We start from the raw sequence: 20,096 nt of genomic DNA, 5'->3' as shown, positions 1-20,096 counted from the left end.
ACATCTTCCCTCACTCTCAGTCACACACTACCAACCTCCAACATCGTTTATCCTGCATGGCATCTGCACAGTCAACCCACTCACTCCGGACTCCTCAGCACCTTTCACTCCCATGCATCAGCAGTAAAAACTGCATCTCACTCAATTCCTCTCCTTCCCACATGACAGCAGAATGCATCACGTAAGAGGGCAGAGAGTACTCGGATGGGTGGAGGGGTGCTGAATACAAGGCTGCTCACATCCTACAAGGAGAGACTTCTGACCAATGCAGGAGAAGACTGGAACTGTGGAGATGCTGAAGCACCGATGACCAGCCAACTGAGGAAATACCACCCTTATTCCATGTGACTCTCACTGGCAGTCTTATTAATTGCACCCAATTGCTAGCCACTGACCAGGACACCCTCTCTCTCTCTCTCTCTCTCTCTCGTGGGTCTTTTGGGTACACCAGTATCTCTGCCGACTCCATGGTGAAATGGCCAGCAACCCCTGGAAGCCGCCTTCTCGATCTCTGAGGAAGAGAGTGTCAGTCCAGCTCAGATGCTGACACCTTGGAGAGAACATTAGTGTCTGAAAGTGTAGGATCACAATCTGGTGAGCACCTTACTGTGACAACTCCACAGCTGACTGAGGGAGAAACCCTCCAGGATGCTGGCACTTAACTTAGATAAATGTGAGGGAAAGCAAAGCTTAGCAGGACTTATACACTTAATGGTAAGGACAATGACTGCAGATGCTGGAAACCAGATTCTGGATTAGTGGTGCTGGAAGAGCACAGCAGTTCAGGCAGCATCCAAGGAGCTTCGAAATCGACGTTTGGGGCAAAAGCCCTTCATCAGGAATAAAGGCAGTGAGCCTGAAGTGTGGAGAGATAAGCTAGAGGTGGGTGGGGGTGGGGAGAAGGTAGCATAGAGTACAATGGGTGAGTGGGGGAGGGGATGAAGGTGATAGGTCGGGGAGGAGAGGGTGGAGTGGATAGGTGGAAAAGGAGATAGGTAGGTAGGACAAGTCCGGACAAGTCATGGGGACAGTGCTGTGCTGGAAGTTTGGAACTAGGGTGAAGTGGGGGAAGGGGAAATGAGGAAACTGTTAAAGTCCACATTGATGCCCTGGGGTTGAAGTATTCCAAGGCGGAAGATGAGGCATTCTTCCTCCAGGCGTCTGGTGGTAAGGGAGTGGCATTGAAGGAGGCCCAGGACCTCCATGTCCTCGGCAGAATGGGAGGGGGAGTTGAAATGTTGGGCCACAGGGCGGTGTGGTTGATTGGTGCAGGTGTCCTGGAGATGTTCCCTAAAGCGCTCTGCTAGGAGGCGCCCAGTCTCCTAGGGAGTGTTGCTGAACAAAGAGACCTTGGAGTGCAGGTTCATAGCTCCTTGAAAGTGGAATTGCAGGTAGATAGGATAGTGAAGAAGGTGTTTGGTATGTTTTCCTTTATTGGTCAGAGTATTGAGTACAGGAGTTGGGACGTCATGTTGCGGCCGTACAGGACATTGGTTAGGCCACTGTTGGAATATTGTGTGCAATTCTGGTGTCCTTCCTGTTTAGGTTAGATTAGATTCCCTACAGGGTGGAAACAGGCCCTTTGGTCCAACCAGTCCACACCAACCCTCTGAAGAGTAACCTAACCAGACCCATTTCCCTCCTACACTACGTGCAATTTAACATGGCCAATTCATCTGACCTGCATATCTTTGGACTTTGGGAGGAAACTGGAGCACCTGGAGGAAACCCACGCAGACATGGGGAGAACGTGCAAACTCCACACAGACAGTCGCCCGAGGCTGGAATCAAATCTGGGACCCTGGTGTTGTGAGGCAGCAGTGCTAACCACTGAGCCACCGTGCCCCTCAGGAAAGATGTTGTGAAACTTGAAAGGGTTCAGAAAAGATTTGCAAGCATGTTGCCAGGGTTGGAGGATTCGAGCTAGAGGGAGAGACTGAACAGGCTGGGATTGCTTTCTCTGAAGCGTCGGAGGTTGAGGTTTATAAAATCATGAAGGGCACGGATAGGATAAATAGACAAAGTCTTTTCTGGAGAGTCCAGAACTAGAGGGCATAGGTTTAGGGTGAAAGGGGAAAGATATAAAAGAGACCTAAGGGGCAACTTTTTCACGCAGAGGGTGGTACGTGTATGGAATGAGCTGCCAGAGAAAGTGGTGGAGGCTGGTACAATTGCAACATTTAAGAGGCATGTGGATGGGTATATGAATAGGAAGGGTTTGGAGGGATATGGGCCAGGTTCTGGCAGGTGGGACTAGATTGAGTTGGGATATCTAGTCGGCATGGACAGGTTGGACCGAAGGGTCTGTTTCCATTTTGTATGTTTCTATGACTCTATAAATCTATGGCTACCAGAGAGACCAGGCACCTACTGAGCCCTGGGCTTCAGAGGACACTGTTATGTTGGCAATCCGGGACCTTACCCGTGTACATAGGGAGACAGGGATATGGGATACACTGGCAGTGTAGTGAGTCATGCCATCAGCTGGTTGCCTCCATGAACAGCCTGGCAGCTCCAGGCCCAGCACCATTTGGATCTGCTGGAGAGGTGCAGAAACCTGCACTCCATCTGCACCTCGGCCTTCAGGAAAGTGCCAGGAGGCACCCAGTCTGAGGAGAACAACAAATAAAAGCAGAAGTGACTCTTGGGAGCTAATGCTGAGGAGGGTCCAATTGCCTCAGGCACCATCATCCTCAGTGTGTCTGTACCATCCAGACACAATGCCCCCTGGGTAGCTCGATGAAGCCTCCAAGACCTATATATTCATTGTGGAGCAGGACTCCACCCAAGCTGCGGAATCTGGGACAACGCTAAGAGTGAATGTGAAAGAAAACCCTTTGAGGGCACTTTCATGGCAGGGGTAACAGTGCACTTGTTATGAATTATCATGTTGTAATACACTTTATTTGCATTACATCTGTTTGTTAGAGACAGTGTAGCTTCAAATATAAATGTGCCATCACAATGCCTCATTCCATGTCCACACTGAATGTTTGAGTTGAGAGTCTGCTGTGGAAGCAGCATTAACAAGCTATACATGGGGCAAGGGGTTTTGCTGGCACCATTACTCATCATGGTCAACTATTTCTGTTCTTTCCCTGGCTCCTATAGACACCTGCCCACCTTCTTCCTAACCCTTGGCATATGAAGTGACCATGCCACATGTGGTCGTATGCTGTCCCTTGTTACCCTTTGAAGCCAGCATACTGTTGATCATGGCAGACTCTCATCCCACATGATCCATTCCCATCCAGTATTGTTGCACAATTTACATTTGTCATCACCTCTCACCCTCAGTCTGTAGCCACCAGTGCAAAACAATAACATTGTGAGGCTCCTTTCTGAGATAGTTAACCCCCCAGCCCCCTTTCCCCCTGGTTTATGTGAACAGACCCAACAGACAGACTGTGACCCACTCCATTGAGAGATCAGACGAGGCAGATCAAGACAAGCAGAGATTAGACCTCTGACTAGACGCCGTACATCCCCTCAACCATGTTAGCCCAACATCCACCAAACTGACTGTTATGGAGTCATGAGACTGACCATGCAGAGGCATGGTTCCCCTGATGGAGAACCTCCCGACTGGAGACCGGTCCACAGGCAATCCCTTGGAATGGTATAGGAGGCTGGCCCTGGCTTAATGTGTTGTCTCCATGGTTTTCAGTGATGAAAAGTGGGGCAGCCAGAGCACTGAAAACAAGGTTGCCCCAAACCATGGACACTGCCTTGACTGTGGAGACCGTTCGTGCTGAATGAAATAAAACCGCAACATCTGAGAAAATATCCAAAAGCAGCACCAATTTTAGCTCAGGGGATCTCTTTGAGATGCTCCTGAGCCTCTTTGAGAAAGGGCGGAGAGGCCTTCAGAGTACCTGCACAGACAGATTCAGCACAGACTGAAGCATTGTCAGCACTCTTGGCTTGGCTTGGCAGACTTGCGGCCCAGCTTGGTGGACTCTCGGCCCAGCGTAGCAGTCTCTGTCCCGGAATGGGGATCTCTCAGTGGCCCAGCATGGCAGTCTCTCAGCCTGGCATGACGGTCTTTCAGCAGTATGTGGTGGTCTGTCAGCCCAGTATGGTGGTCTTTCGGCAGTATGTGGCAGTCTCTCAGTCCAGTATGGTGGTCTTTCTGCAGTACATGGCGGTCTCTTGGCCCGGTGTGGCGTCATAGACTTCCAGTCTCAATGTGATTCCTCGAAGTGCACTCTCACCGTAGCTAAGCACTACAAAAGACTGTAATGTTTGAATTTTCAGCTTTATTTCTTAATTTTCTACCTAAAACTAAGAAGGACTGCAATGTGTAACTTTTAACCTTATTTCAAATGTTTTACACTATAATTATTGTAATGGTTAACTTTCAACTTTGTCAATTCTTTTTATCTTCTTCTTAATATTCTATATCCAGGTACTTGTACCTAAGATGGCACCTTGTGTGGCAATGACATTATATACTTTTCACTCTATTCCTGTACTCTTGTACTGGAGTAGACGTGACAATAAAAATCAAACTCAAAAAAATCAAAATCAAATTCCCTAAGAATGTGAACAAGTGGATACGTGCTGCCCACACAGTACACTGCTGACACTGGTACAGTTGTGAGATTAATATACAGCAAAATGTTCAGCCCCTTGACTGAGGACTGCTGACCAGCAAGGCAAAAGGCCTCATCTTCTAACTCTGCTAATGGGCATGGCAGGGCCAAGCAAGGCAGGACAAGAATGGATATTGAAAGCATGTTGGTTGGTGCAAAGTGAGTGAGAGCTAAGACAGCAAGCCATGAGATCCAATCTGTGAGGCGGGCACCTGTCCCTCTCCCCATAAGTGGTCCTGCTGCAGCCTTTCAAGGTTTGTTGCTGTCCTCCCTGAGCAGCTTGCAAGTGGATTGGAGCCATGCCAGGATGATCGTGAGGAGGTGGTAAATGCTGTTGCCAATGGCTATGAATGAGACATGAGGCATTAGCCTTGGATCATGCTTTGAGATGCTGTTTGGAGCAAGTGGTGAGTTGAAGTCACCAGGTAGCTGCCATGTTGACATGTCTCAATGTCTAGTTTGTTGTTGTACCTCTAGTTTAGTTATTGGCTTCACTGCTTCACCCTCCACTCCAAACCCCAAGCAATTCTTGATCCCACCGAATCTTGCTTAATATAAACTGCCTACAGCCCAAATCATCCAAAATGGCATCCAACAATACCAAAATTCCATCTGGCCTCAGCTCTGAGGTTTCTGGATTTGAGGTAGATACCTTTATTAATCTTTTAACCTGTAATGAATTGTTATAAAGTCATACAGTTGTCCAAAATTTTATAAGCTTCTTATTTTTTTGAATCACTGGTGCTTAATTGCTTGATACTGCAGAGTCATCAAACAAGTAACTTATTTAAACACTATACATCCTGAAGTAATTTAATATGTTTCTGTTCTTTGATTTATACATTATCTTTCTATCTCATTGTACAACGTAAATTATTTTATTTAGAGTTGAATGACACTGAGGCCCACAATTGAAGTTGCCCTATAACATTGGGGGATGTCATGTGTGTAAATGTCATGAGATTACACATTGTGAGGGTGTTTGTCATGTAGGTGAATCCCATATGTTCAAGAGCCCTATATCAAATCTTCAGAAATACATAAACAAAGTTAGAATCCCACATTAAAGATGAAATTTACTTTTACAAATCTTAATGTCTGAAAGTTAAATGAATGGTGGATGCAGGTACAATTACAACTTTTAAAAGATGGATACATGAATAGGAAAGGTTTGGAGAGAGATGGGCCAGGAGCAGGCAGGTGGGAGTAGTTTAGTTTAGGATTACACTTTCGGCTTGGACTGGTTGAAATGAAGGGTCTGTTTCCTTGCTGGATGACTCTATGATTATGATTGAGCACTGGTTGCGAGTGATGGCTTGACATTGCTTAAATTTGTTCCCCCTTGTTCCCCTAATGGAAGAATGATGTAAAGTGAGTCAATAAGTGACACATCATCTTCATACTCTTAGAAGGAAAAATAATGATAAAGGTTGAGTTGAAATTACAAATCAATCAATCATAAATGAAAAGAAAAATGATGCTGAGACATGTTGAAACAAAATGCAATGTTTTCGGCCAAAAACTGGAAAGTGTCTTCCCAAATTGAGCAACATTGCTCCTCTCAGAGTCTACCAGAAAGCTGTCCACTTACCAGCCTATGCAATTCAAATCCTTATTAACCAGTTTACTAATACTGTAAAAATAACATATACATCACATAAATGTGACTTTGTAGTGCATGTTCTGAATGACATAACTGGTACAGGTGTCTTTTACTTATGTTAATTTATTGTGAAAGCTTGCCAAAAGAAGCTCGAATATTAGCCTGTGTAATTTCGTCCCCAGGAAAAAAATATAGTGTGGGCTCTGGAGAGCTCTCTATAGCTTGTTTTTTGTTGGTGAGAAGAATAGAAAATAAAATGTAGAATGTCAGAACCAAATGTTGCAACATAGCAAGGCTAAATTGAAGCGTACATTTCGGCTTTGGAGAGGATCTCAGCACTGATGATTTCCATTACTTTTAGTTTCTGGTAGTTAGTGTATTATTGTTAATGTGTTGGTGGAATAAGATGAGGCATCTTAAACTGTAACAACCTAAAAACAAAGTAACACAAAACCAATTGTTGGATGATGACATTACAGCTCTCTGGGTGTGACAATTTTACAAATGCCATGTGATCATTTATTTCAGCCGATGACACAAGGAGACCTCCAACTGTTATTGATCCTCATCAACTAAAAACGATTGAAGTTGAGCTTGGTAAGTCAGAACAAATTTGGTTTTCTGTGGAAATAAATGTATACAATGCTTCAGATTCTGCAAAACAGCCAGTGGAGGTTGCCTTCAGTAATGAACTCACTGATGGGGGAAGACAAGTGAATGCACATAACTTTCTGAAATAACCTGACTGGATAGCTAGTTTGTGGATGCAGGGTGACACTAACAGGGCGGGTTCAATTCCTGTACCATCTGAACCTCTTTCTGAACCCCTCCGCTTGCCTGAGGTGACCCTTAGGTTAAACCACCAACAGTCATCTCTCTCAAATGAGAGAGCAGCTCTACAGTCTGGCAAGACTATGGTGACTTCACTACTCCCCAATGGGTGTGATGGATCACAGATATCCACCAACCCCACCTATTTGTTATCAGCCTGAGTATCAGAAATTGATGGATTGACTGATTGCTGAACATTGTTGTCCCAAGTTCTATAGCTGTGCAAGTGATGGAGAATCTGATAAGTATGGGTCAGTGATCAGATCTTGGTCCATGGCTGCACTCAATTCTCTTTTCACAAGTGAGCAGCTTTGAGGCAAATAGAGATTGAGATTTTATCACTGATATTTGCAAGCTTCATTTAAAAGAATGATTTATGCAAATGTGGCTCATTGCTGGAAATCCCCTATAGCAGAGTGACTTTCCACTGTGAGGGGAAAGTGAGGAATGCAGATGCTGGAGATCAGAGCTGAAAATGTGTTGCTGGAAAAGTGCAGCAGGTCAGGCAGCATCCAAGGAGCAGGAGAATCGACATTTCGGGCATGAGCCCTTCTTCAGGAATGAGGAGGGTGTGCCAAGCAGGCTAAGATAAAAGGTAGGGAGGAGGGACTTGGGGGAGGGGCGTTGGAAATGCGATAGCTGGAAGGAGGTCAAGGTGAGGGTGATAGGCCGGAGTGGGGTGGGGGCGGAGAGGTCAGGAAGAAGATTGCAGGTTAGGAAGGCGGTGCTGAGTTCGAGGGATTTGACTTAGATTTTGACATCCTTGATGGAAGTTGCAAGAAATGTGTGCAACAGTAAGGAATGCAATTAACTTCCCTCCAAAATATCAGTTCACATCTTCCTTATTTACAACCAGATGCAAGAGACTCGGATGACTTGAAAAGCTCAATCCTCAATGTGATCTGTGCCTGTGTTGTTAAAAGAAACTAATACAGAGTTCATCCCTTGTGGTTGGAGGGTTCTGCCTAGGAACCATCCAAGCACAAGGGATGAACTCAGATTTCTCCAGTTTCCTCATTTCCCCTCCCCCCCCACCTTGTTTCAACCAAATCCCTCAAACTCAGCACCGCCTTCCTAACCTGCAATCTTCTTCCTGACCTCTCAGCCCCCACCCCCACTCCAGCCTATCACCCTCACCTTGACCTCCTTCCATCTATCACATTTCCAACGTCCCTCCCCCAAGTCCCTCCTCCCTACCTTTTATCTTAGCCTGCTGGACACACTTTCCTCATTCCTGAAGAAGGGCTCATGCCTGAAATGTCGATTCGCCTGCTCCTTGGATGCTGCCTGACCTGCTGTGCTTTTCCAGCAAACATTTTCAGCTCTGCCTTTCCACTGTACATTGCTTAGCCATTTCACATGTGTGTTACTGGGATCTTGAGACTTTAACTGCTGAAATTAGCCTCTAAATGCTGGATGCATATTATGGCCATCGAAAAGCTGGTTTTACCTCGACTGTATTGTGATACTTTGCCCAATGCATTTGTTATTTTTTACTTACGTTTTCCTTTAAAACATTTTCAGTTGCTATGAATATTTAAAAGACACTAAAAATATACTATGCATTGGCATTCCTAAATCAGTTTTTAAAATGCTGTGTGCTGTAAATAAGGAAGAGTTTCTGATGAGCTAACAAATCCTACACTTGTATTAAATGAATGATAGATGCTATATTACAATCACATCATAACACACACCATTGACTGTTAACTAAGAAGCAAACATTATGGCTTTGTTGTGGTATTCCTTGATGTTTGAAGAATAAGAAATTCTGGAAGGGTTAGCCAAATTAGAGAACAAAGCTATCCTTTGCATCCATTGTTTCTGATCACAATGAGAATGCCCCTAGTTGCTGATGAATGCCTCAGCCTGAAAACCTCAATGTCTGCATGTCCTACGTCTGGATGTGAGACATCATGAGATAATAAGAAATAGATTCTATTCAGATCCACAAGACTGCAACACCATGGCTGATCTGACTGCAGTCTTAACTCCATTTTCCTGCTGGCCCCCATTAACCTGGCTACTGTATAGGCCAAACACCTGTACAACTTAGCCTTAAATGCGTTCAGTGACCAGCTTCCACTGCTCTCTAGGGAAGAGAATTAATAACCCTCTGAGAGAGAGAATTCTTTCTCATCTCAAGTCTTAAATATGAACTCTCTTATTTTAAAAATCGTGACCCTAGGTCTAGACCTACCCTGCAAGCCCCTCAGAATGTACTATATTTCAATAAGATCGCCTCTCATTCTTCTAAACTCCAGTGCATATGGGCCCAATCACCTCAATTTTTCTTCAGAAGACAACCCCTTCCTGTTCGGAATCAGCCTAGTGAACCTTTGCCAAACTGTTTCTAGTGCAAGTACATCCCTTCTTAAATAAGGAGACTAAACAGCACATAATCATGTAGCTGCAGAGTCACCAGTGCTCTGTGAAGTCGTAGCAAACATTTCCTATTTTTGGGCTCCATCTTCCTTGCAAAAAAGGCAGAGAGGTGGACTGTAGAGCTTTGATGAGCCCAGAGAATACTTGAAAAAGTAAGATACTTGATGTGTTATTTCACAATTTAGATTTTGACATCCTTGTTGGAAGTTGCAAGAAATGTGTGCAACAGTAAGGAATGCAATTAACTTCCCTCCAAAATATCAGATCACATCTTCCTTATTTACAACCAGATGCAAGAGACTTGGATGACTTGAAAAGCTCAATCCTCAATGTGATCTGTGCCTGTGTTGTTAAAAGAAACTAATACAGAGCCTCGAAATGGGACATTCCTCCTTTACTACAACAGCATCATTAGTTATTAAGAATTAAGGGGAATATTGATGCATCCTCATCATAACTTCCCTTTTTGTGGTTGGAGCTGCTGTCTTTGCAAATATTTCTTTGCGTAGTCAAGTGTGATGTAAGCCAAATTAATGAGGTTTTCCGGTGTGGACAATCTATTTAAATTAGATTCCCCTTGAGAAACGGAGGCAGTCTGGTGTGCTGCATTACATGTATAGGTCAGCCCATTCAATGAACCAGATCAACCCTTATAAGTGAGAAAAATCAGGCAGGTTCAAGGTAACATGAATTAATTGAATACTTTTCACTAGATATGCTATTGCTAACAATTTACACATTTAATTTTAGGACAATCTGTACAGTTGATGTGCAAAGTTTATTTTGGTTTTGCAAGAAAATTTAATCCAGTGATCAAATGGCTAATAAATGGCAAAGATGTGACAGAAAATATGAGACTCCAACAGGGTGAAGTCCAGTAAGTATTAACTTCTGGGACAACGTTGTTGTTTTGATTACCTGTATCATGAGTCTTTGCTAAAACTGCAATTAATTATGCTTGTCTTTGTCCACCTAGATTTAGCTCTTAAGGCCAGAGATTACAGGAGAAAAATCAATAAAAGTGCATCAAGTTGTTAGGGAATTGCAATGTGTGGTTAATTTATGCTGGTTAATTGTGATGCAATTAAACATTATACTATCTGTTTTTTATACTGACAATCATGGGTAACTTTTCCCAATGCCCAGGGGAGACCAGCATCTTATTGTTCTTTAATGTGGGAACAGCACATTCAGGAAAGCCTTCAAAACCTTAAAAACATCAACTTTTATTCAGCAACAGCAAAAGCGAACAATAAGAAACAAACTGAAGCTGCGCACTGGTCTCTTGAAACAGAAACTGACTGTTTTGCTTCCAAGCACCAACAAGTCAATAAATGATATCGAGATGACTGGGGTTGTCAAAGTTAAAAATTACATGACACCAGGTTATAGTCCAACAGGTTTATTTGGAAGTACAAGCTTTCACAGCGCTCTGAAAGCTTGTACTCCCAAATAACCTGTTGGACTATAACTTGGTGTCATGGGATTTTTAACTTTGTAAATAAATGATCACTGCACCTAGCTGTCATCCACTGAACTCATTAAGTCCTTTCTGGCTTTTAATGGTGAACACTGCTGTGCTTTGTCACACAGAAGGTTGCTCCTGTTTACCTTAATCTTTGAAGTCCTTAACATTGCGTCTCTGCCTGTTCCAGTTATGTGTAACACAGCATGCTAGAATCATGTAGCATACTCTGTCTGTAATGTGGACCTATCCAAGCATTTGAATCTTCTGGTCAGCAGGCCTATGGTCTGCTCCAAGATGGTTCTGGGTGAAGAATGGGCCGCATTGTATCTACATTCAGGCTGTAGTCATGTTACAGAGTCATCAGCCTTGGTTAGCCCTTGAATAGCCCTTGTTCTCCCAATGGGGTAAAAACAATGACTGCAGATGCTGAAAACCAAGTACTGGATTAGTGGTGCTGGAAGAGCACAGCAGTTCAGGCAGCATCCAACGAGCAGCGAAATCGACGTTTCAGGCAAAAGCCCCTCACGTCGATTTCGCTGCTCGTTGGATGCTGCCTGAACTGCTGTGCTCTTCCAGCACCACTAATCCAGTACTTGTTTTTCCAATAACAATCCTTGTAAAGCACACAGCCTAGGACATGCTGCAGGAACCTGGGAATTCTCAATAATAGGCATCGTGGAAGATTATGTGGTGTCTAAACCAGACTATGTAATGACTAGAGACGACTTGCACATTAATGAAAGCAGCTCTCTTCTATTGATTAACTCAGCTGCATTATAAAATGGATCTCATATCACACCTGTGTACAATATATTGTACTCTGCACCTGGGGAAGCCAAGTATGCTGCTGAATCCTACTGCCTGGGCTGCAGTATTGTCTTTGTCACTGGGAAATGAGATGAAGTGCTGTGATCTGGCACCAAGTGCATCAATAACAGCCTTGGTGCATTTTTGTGTTGAGGATTGAAAATTCTCACACAGGCACTAGTTGCATAAAATATAGTGCGGCTGTTGCCATGATGGCCACTAGTATAGGATGGTCACCCAACTCTTCCTGTTGTAGCTCCCATTCAGCAGCTGGTATTGGTTCTGTGGCCATGTCCTGGAACATCAGCAGTCTGTAGCCCGTGTGCCTTGTTCCTCTGGAGAAAGTGGCATCAAGGACGATAGACTCTGGTGGACCTCCTGGACTTCCTCCGCATCCTAAGGGGACCTTCAGCTGCAGACTCCTTAGGCACAGGTTTTCCAGTATCTGCTGGAGATTGCTCATGGTCCTGGGCTTTCTGCTCCTGCTCTGTTTCTACACACCTTTGTTGAAGCACAACAATGACAACAACAATGCTTTGGCTGGATCCTCCAGTCACAGTTGCAACAAACCTTGTCAGAAGTAGAGCAGGCCCTTGGTCAGAATGGCCAGTCAGCATTTATATCACTCACAGATGATGGTTAGCCTATACCTCTGTCCAGTGGGACATGGAACAATCTGACAAGGAAGGCCAAAGAATGATGTGATTGGAACTTTGATGTAGGACTTTATTCCAATGAATGCAGCATCAGTCATGTCACAAAGAAACATTAGGAGACTGTAGATGTTGCATGAGTACTAAGACCTTATCTTGGTCCCACGCCACCCAAAGATGGCATCATTGCATATGCGGGCATGTCGGAGAATATTTACAATTTAAGATGAAAAGGAATCAGTTCCGTGGCCCTGTGTAGCCAATGTGATAACGCAGTCTCTTTGCGCTTTGTGGTCTACAGGTGCCAACTGTGGTTGCCTGTGGTTACTCTATTTTTCAGAGATGACCCACTTTGATTCTGTGATGACGAATAACAAGGTCAAGATTGCTAATGACCAGCTTTTGCACTGTTTTACCCACTAAGTGTTTCACATGCTCAATGCTTAATATAAATGACTTCACTGCTGTGTGAAAGCTTTCCTTGAAGGATCTCCCAACACTCACTCGTGAGCTGTTGTGCTGACACAGCACTAACTCCACCCACTCCCGGTGTGGGCACTACCATTTTTGATTTGCTGTGCACATTTTGAAATCAAATGAATATGAAGGCAATGCAGGTCTCACTTGGCACAACCCTCAGGTTCAGCTTGGTTCACCAAGGCTCTGTTCACCCCCAAATCTCCATGTCCCTTTCTGCCTTGCAGTTCCTACACAGTACCTAGACAGCCCATCAGTCCTGATCCTCTCCTACTCACTAACTGGGATTACATCAGGAGCTCTCATGAATAGAAAGCTCCACCATTACAGTGTTGTCATGCCAACGATTGTGCAGCACATGGTTGAATCCGTGGTGATAGTGATCACTGATAATCCCCATTCTGTAGTATCCCATGTCCTGCAGCATAATCTCCCTATTCTTATATTTTGAATTTCTGCCTACAACAGTCTTCACCTCTATGTATCTCCTCTGTATCCCCACTGTATTCTTTGCCCCTCTGTATCCCCTCTGTATCCTCTCTGTACCCTTCTGTATTCTTCGTCCCTCTGTATTTGGCCCCGATGGGCTACATCCTAGAGTTCTGAGGGAGGTGGCTGAGGAAATAGCGGAGGCGTTGGTTGTGATCTTTCAAAAGTCACTGGAGTCAGGGAAAGTCCTGTTGTAACCCCCTTGTTCAAGAAAGGATCAAGACGAAAAAAGGAAAATTATAGGCTGATTAGCTTAACCTCGGTTGTTGGTAAAACTCTAGTATCCATTGTTAAGGAAGAGATTTCTAAATTCTTGAAAGTTGCTGGGTCGGATTAGAACAAGTCAGCATAGATTTAGTAAGGGGAGGTCATGCCTGACAAACCTGTTAGAATTCTTTGAAGAGGTAACAAATAAGTTAGACCAAGGAAAGCGAGTGGATGTTATCTACTTCGACTTCCAAAAGGCCTTTGATAAGGTGCCTCACGGGAGGCTGCAGAGTAAGGTGAGGGCCCATGGTGTTCAAAGTGAGCTACTGGCATGGATTGAGGATTGGATGTCTGACAGAAGGCAGAGAGTTGGGATAAAAGGTTATTTTCCAGAATGGCAACCGGTGACAAGTGGTGTCCCGCAGGGTTCAGTGTTGGGGCCACAGCTGCTCACTTTATATATAAATGATCTGGATGAAGGGACTGGGGGCATTCTGGTGAAGTTTGTCGATGATACGAAGTTAGGTGGACAGGCAGGTAGTTCTGAGGAGGTGGGGAGGCTGCAGAAAGATTTAGACAGTTTAGGAGAGTGGTCCAGGAAATGGTTGATGAAATTCAATGTGAGCAAATGCAAGGGCTTGCTCTTTGGAAAAATGAATACAGGCATGGACTATTTTCTAAATGGTGAGAAAATTCATAAAACCAACGTATAAAGGGATCTGGGAGTACTAGTCCAGGATTCTCTAAAGGTCTGAGAGTGGTGGGTCTGTGGAATTCATTGCCATGGAGCGCAGTGGAGGCCGGGATGTTAAATGTCTTCAAGGCAGAAATTGATAAATTCTTGATCTCACAAGGAATTAAGGGCTATGGGGAGAGTGCGTGTAATTGGAGTTGAAATACTCATCAGCTATGAATAAGTGGTGGAGTGATCTTTTTATCGGGCCAAATTGCCTTACTGCCACTCCTACGTCTTTTGGCCTTATGTCTTATCCAGCATGCCCATTCCAATTCCCTGCGCTGACCTCCCTAACTTCCCCAAGGCAGCATTTTGTTCTGATATCCCATCTTGACTTTCAGTGAGCTGAATCCTCACCCCACAGGACTGACCATGGGTCAGTCCCTGACTGACTTGGATGGATGAACCAGCTAAAGAATGACCAATCCCCTGACTAATCACCGTGCAGCTCTCTGACTGACTTATGAACCATGGGTCACCTGACTGTTTGTAGTCACCTGCAGGACTGACCATGGCCCATTCCTCAGAGTTCTATGGACCCCCTGACTGTGTTCACCCTAAGCCATCAGTTAACATGTGTAATCTCTTAGACTGAGATCAGCCAATGTCTTTCATTTACTCCAACAAGAAAAAACTGACCAATAGAAGCCCCACCTTGACTTGAAATATGGCGATTTAGTTGACGCACATGCAATGTGTTTGCTGCCTGGGCTGTTGGCAGATGGTGTAGATACGAGATCGATGTAGCACAGTGCTGTACTGCAAATTATCCAGCACCTTGACTGATCAGGAGAAGCTGCCTAGTTTTGTGATTATGCTAAGCAGCATGGAAAGACAGACATACTGTGATCTTTAATCACTAGCTTACTGCAAAAGCAAGACAAGACAGGACTGTGAGCATTGAAGTAGGCACAAAGTAAGTGCCAAGAGAATCAATGAGCAGTGCTGAGATGTGTCCTGATACAATCCATGATAAGGTACCTGTCCCACTGCGCAAAATGAGCTGGCAGCAGCATTGCAGCAGAACCAGATGGCAAGGGGTTCAGAGATGTGCCATGATGATGCGTGATGGATGAATATAGAATAACATGGCTGGGGTTGTGTGTGTAATCACTGACCGTGGAGTGTGCCCTGAATTGTTAAGACCATAAGACATAGGAGCTGATGTAAGTAGTCCAAAGGAAGTTTATTAGATTGATCTCAGGTATGGAAGGATTGGCTTATAACAATAGGTTGAATCATTTGGGCCTGTACTCATTGGAGTTTAGCAGAATGAGAAATTAGCTTATTGGAGTACATAAAATCCTTAGGGATAAAGAAGGAGAGATCTAAAGAAGGGTCACTGGACCTGAAACATTAACTCTGCCTTCTCTCCAAAGACTCTACAAAACTTGCTGGGTTGCTCCACCAATTTCTGTTTTTGATTCAGACTTCTAACATCAGCAGTTCCTTGCTCTATTTATTATAGACAGGGAGAGGTTATTTTACCCTTGTTGGAGAATGTAGGAACAGAAAGCATAATCTCAGAGTAAAGATGGTTTTGTGCATGGGAAATTGTGCCTCACTAATTTGATCGAGTTTTTTGAGGAGGTGATAAAGATGATTGATGAGGGAAATGCGTTGATATTGTCTACATGGACTTCAGTAAAGCCTTTGACAAGGTTCCTCATGGCAGACTGGTACAAAAGATGAAGGCACATGGTATCAGGGTGAGCTGGCAGAATGGATACCCACCATTTATGTCCTTTAGGGAAGGAAACTGCTGTCCATACATGGTCTGGTCTACATATGACTCCAGACCCACAGAAATATGATTGACTCTCAACTGCTCTCTGGGATGTAAATGAAAGTAGGAGGAGTTTTGCAATATCATTGGAATGGATTTCTTAATTCATTATGATCTGGTGTGTCCTGCAGAACCTGAGCATTCTGAGAGTACAGGCTTTGTCACCAGGCAGACGGTGAGAGTTCAGGAACTGGAAAAGGAAGAAACAGAGAAAGAGTGGAGGCAGCCAACACACTGTCTTTCTGTTTGGATTGTCCATGATCATTTCAGTCAACTGAGGTTTCAATGAAGACAACCCAAAAAACTCATTGTACTACAGTTCCACATATTGCATCATGGTTGTGTGTGGTATCATTGAGTTGGTCACCATTTGCACACTGAGAAAGAAAATGGGCTTCAAACTCTGTGAAAATTTCTCTACCAAATTAGTACCAAAGTCTTCCATGCTTCTTGTTGGTGACAGAAACTTTCTAGCTGGCTTACCAATGCACCAAGCACTGTTCAGGCCCATTTGTCACCTTATGTATGCTATCCCAGAACCCATTGGCAAACTTACTCTCCAGATAGAACATAGAACATAGAACATAGAAGAATACAGCACAGTACAGGCCATTTGGCCCTCGATGTTGTGCCGATCCGAGCCCACCTAACCTACACTAGCCCACTATCCTCCATATGCCTATCCAATGCCCGCTTAAATGCCCATAAAGAGGGAGAGTCCACCACTGCTACTGGCAGGGCATTCCATGAACTCATGACTCGCTGAGTAAAGAACCTACCCCTAACATCTGTCCTATACCTACCACCCCTTAATTTAAAGCTATGCCCCCTCGTAATAGCTGACTCCATACGTGGAAAAAGGTTCTCATGGTCAACCCTATCTAAACCCCTAATCATCTTGTACACCTCTATCAAGTTACCCTTAAACCTTCTTTTCTCCAATGAAAACAACCCCAAATGCCTCAGCCTTTCCTCATACGATCTTCCTACCATACCAGGCAACATCCTGGTAAACCTCCTCTGCACCCGTTACAGTGCCTCCACATCCTTCCTATAGTATGGCGATCAAAACTGCACACAAAACTCCAGATGCAGCTGCACCAGAGTCTTATACATCTGCAACATGACCTCAGGAGTCCGGAACTCAATTCCTCTACCAATAAAAGCCAGTACGCCATATGCCTTCTTAACCGCACTATTTACCTGGGTGGCAACTTTCAAAGATCTGTGTACATGGACACCAAGATCCCTCTGCTCATTCACACTACCAAGTATCCGACCATTAGCCCAGTACTCCATCTTTTTGTTACTCATACCAAAGTGAATCACCTCAAACTCCATTTGCCACCTTTCTGCCCAGCTCTGCAGCTTATCTATATCCCGCTGTAAACTGACACATCCTTCCTCACTGTCAACAATTCCTCCTTCAACTTTTGTATCATCCGCAAACTTGCTCACCCAACCTTCTAACCCCTCCTCCAGGTCATTTATAAAAATGACAAACAGCGATGGTCCCAAAACAGATCCTTGCGGAACACCGCTAGTAACGGCACTCCAAGATGAACCTTTACCATCAACTACTACCCTCTGTCTTCTTCCTGCCAGCAAATTCCTAATCCAAACCTCCAACTCACCCTCAATGCCATACCTCCGTATTTTTTGCAGTAGCCTACCATGGGGAACCTTATCAAACGCCTTACTAAAATCCATATACACCACATCTACCGCTTTACCCTCGTCCACCTCCTTAGTCACCTTCTCAAAGAATTCAATAAGGTTTGTGAGGCACGACCTGCCCTTCACAAAACCATGCTGACTATCCTTGATCACATTATTCCTATCCAGATGTTCATAAATCCTATCCCTTACAATTCTCTCGAAGACTTTGCCCACAACAGAAGTGAGACTCACCGGCCGATAGTTACTAGGGTTATCCCTACTCCCCTTCTTGAACAAGGGAACCACATTTGCTATCCTCCAGTCTTCTGGCACTATTCCTGTAGACAACGAGGACATAAAAATCAAGGCCAATGGCTCTGCAATCTCCTCCCTTGCTTCCCAGAGAATCCTAGGATAAATGTCATCAGGCCCAGGGGACTTATCTATTTTCACCCTTTCCAGAATTTCCAACACCTCTTCTTCCCTACATACCTCAAAACTATCCATTCTACTTAATTGTGACTCATATTCACATCGGCAACAATGTCCTGTTCCTGAGTGAATACTGATGAAAAGTATTCATTCAGTGTCTCCCCAATCTCTTCAGCCTCCACACGCAACTTCCTACTACTATCCTTGACTGGACCTATTCCTACCCTAGTCATTCTTTTATTCCTGACATACCTATAGAAAGCCTTAGGATTTTCCCTAATCCTACCAACTAAGGACCTTTCATGTCCCCTCCTTGCTGCTCTTAGCTCTCTCTTCAGGTCCTTCCTGGCTACCTTATAACTCTCAATCGCCCCAATTGAACCTTCATGCCTCATCTTTACATAAGCCGCCCTCTTCCCTTTAACAAGGGATTCCAATTCCTTATTAAACCACAGCTCCCTCACATGACCCTTTCCTCCCTGCCTGACAGGTACATACTTATCAAGGACACTCAATAGTTGCTCCTTGAACAAGCTCCACATATCAATTACGCCCTTGTCTTGAAGCCTACTTTTCCAAGCCACGCATCCTAAGTCATGCCTCTCCGCATCATAATTTCCCTGCCCCCAGCTATAACTCTTACCCTGCAGTGCACACTTATCCCTCTCCATCACTAAAGTAAAAGTCACCGAATTGTGGTCACTGTCCCCAAAGTGCTCACCTACCTCTAATTCTAACACCTGGCCTGATTCGTTACCCAGAACCAAATCCAGTATAGCCTCACCTCTTGTTGGCCTATCTACATATTGTGTCAGGAAACCCTCCTGCACACATTGGACAAACACCGACCCATCTAATGAACTTGAGCTATAGCTTTCCCACTCAATATCAGGAAAGTTAAAGTCCCCCATAACAACCACCCTATTACTTTCACTCTTCTCCTGAATCATCCTCGCAATCCTTTCTTCTACGTTTCTAGGACTATTAGGAGGCCTGTAAAAGACTCCTAACAGGGTGACCTCAACTTTCCTATTCCTAACCTGAGCCCAAACTACCTCAGATGGCGAGTCTTCATCCATCGTCCTTTCCACCACTGTAATACTATCTTTGACAAGCAATGTCACACCTCCCCCTCTTTTACCCCCCACTTCTGACCCTACTAAAACATTTAAACCCTGGAACCTTCAACAGCCAATCCTGTCCCTGCTCTACCCATGTCTCCGTAATAGCCACAACATCGAAGTCCCAGGTACCAACCCACGTTGCAAGTTTACCTACCTTATTTCGTATACTTCTTGCATTGAAGTATACACACTTCAAGCCACTTTCCTGTTTACAGGCACCCTCCTTTGAGATTGACGCCATGTTCCTAACCTCCCTACACTCCAGGTCCTGCACCCTAAAGCTACAGTCTAGGTTCCCATGCCCCTGCAGAGTTAGTTTAAACCCCCCCCCCCCCCCCCCGCCAAACCTCCTGCCAAGGATACTGTTGCCCCTCAGGTTCAGGTGTAGACCATCCTGTTTATAGAGGTCCCACCTTCCCCAGAAAGAACCCCAGTTATCCAAATACCGGAATCCCTCCCTCCTGCACCATCCCTGTAGCCACACATTTAACTGTTCTCTCTCCCTATTCCTTGACTCTCTATCACGTGGCATGGGTAACAAACCAGAGACAACAACTCTGTTCGTTCTAACTCTGAGCTTCCAACCTAGCTCCCTGAAAGCCTGCCTAACATCCTCAGAGTAGAGTTGGGACAAGGGAAAGATGGGAATGCGGTTGGTGCATATTACACCATCCGCAGCTTGTATGTTAGAGAACACTGTGGATGAATGGAAACTTAGATGTGACAAGGTCATTTAGGTAGTAACATGCCATCATCTCCAATAGTTGCAGTCCCTTACTAGCTACAGCCTTAGTCATGGCTGCTCCAATGAGAGCAACTTGTCTCTTCAATGGGGATGAGAACA

General features: G+C 44.6%; 1 protein-coding gene across 3 annotated transcripts in view; it reads left to right on the top strand.

Moving 5' to 3' along the window:
- The window catches only part of LOC140481434 (interleukin-18 receptor accessory protein-like), an 80,583-nt gene that overhangs the window by 23,055 nt on the left and 37,432 nt on the right, over nt 1-20,096 (top strand). For all 3 annotated transcript variants that reach the window (XM_072577599.1, XM_072577600.1, XM_072577602.1), the window contains 2 exons: nt 6,727-6,795; nt 10,165-10,291. In XM_072577599.1, the coding sequence (XP_072433700.1) occupies nt 6,727-6,795; nt 10,165-10,291 (196 nt within the window). The remainder of the gene's footprint in view (nt 1-6,726; nt 6,796-10,164; nt 10,292-20,096) is intronic.

The sequence above is a fragment of the Chiloscyllium punctatum genome, chromosome 9 (genome assembly GCF_047496795.1).
Source record: "Chiloscyllium punctatum isolate Juve2018m chromosome 9, sChiPun1.3, whole genome shotgun sequence".
NCBI classification, from domain to species: domain Eukaryota; kingdom Metazoa; phylum Chordata; class Chondrichthyes; order Orectolobiformes; family Hemiscylliidae; genus Chiloscyllium; species Chiloscyllium punctatum.
This window is presented reverse-complemented; position numbering and strand designations above follow the sequence as displayed.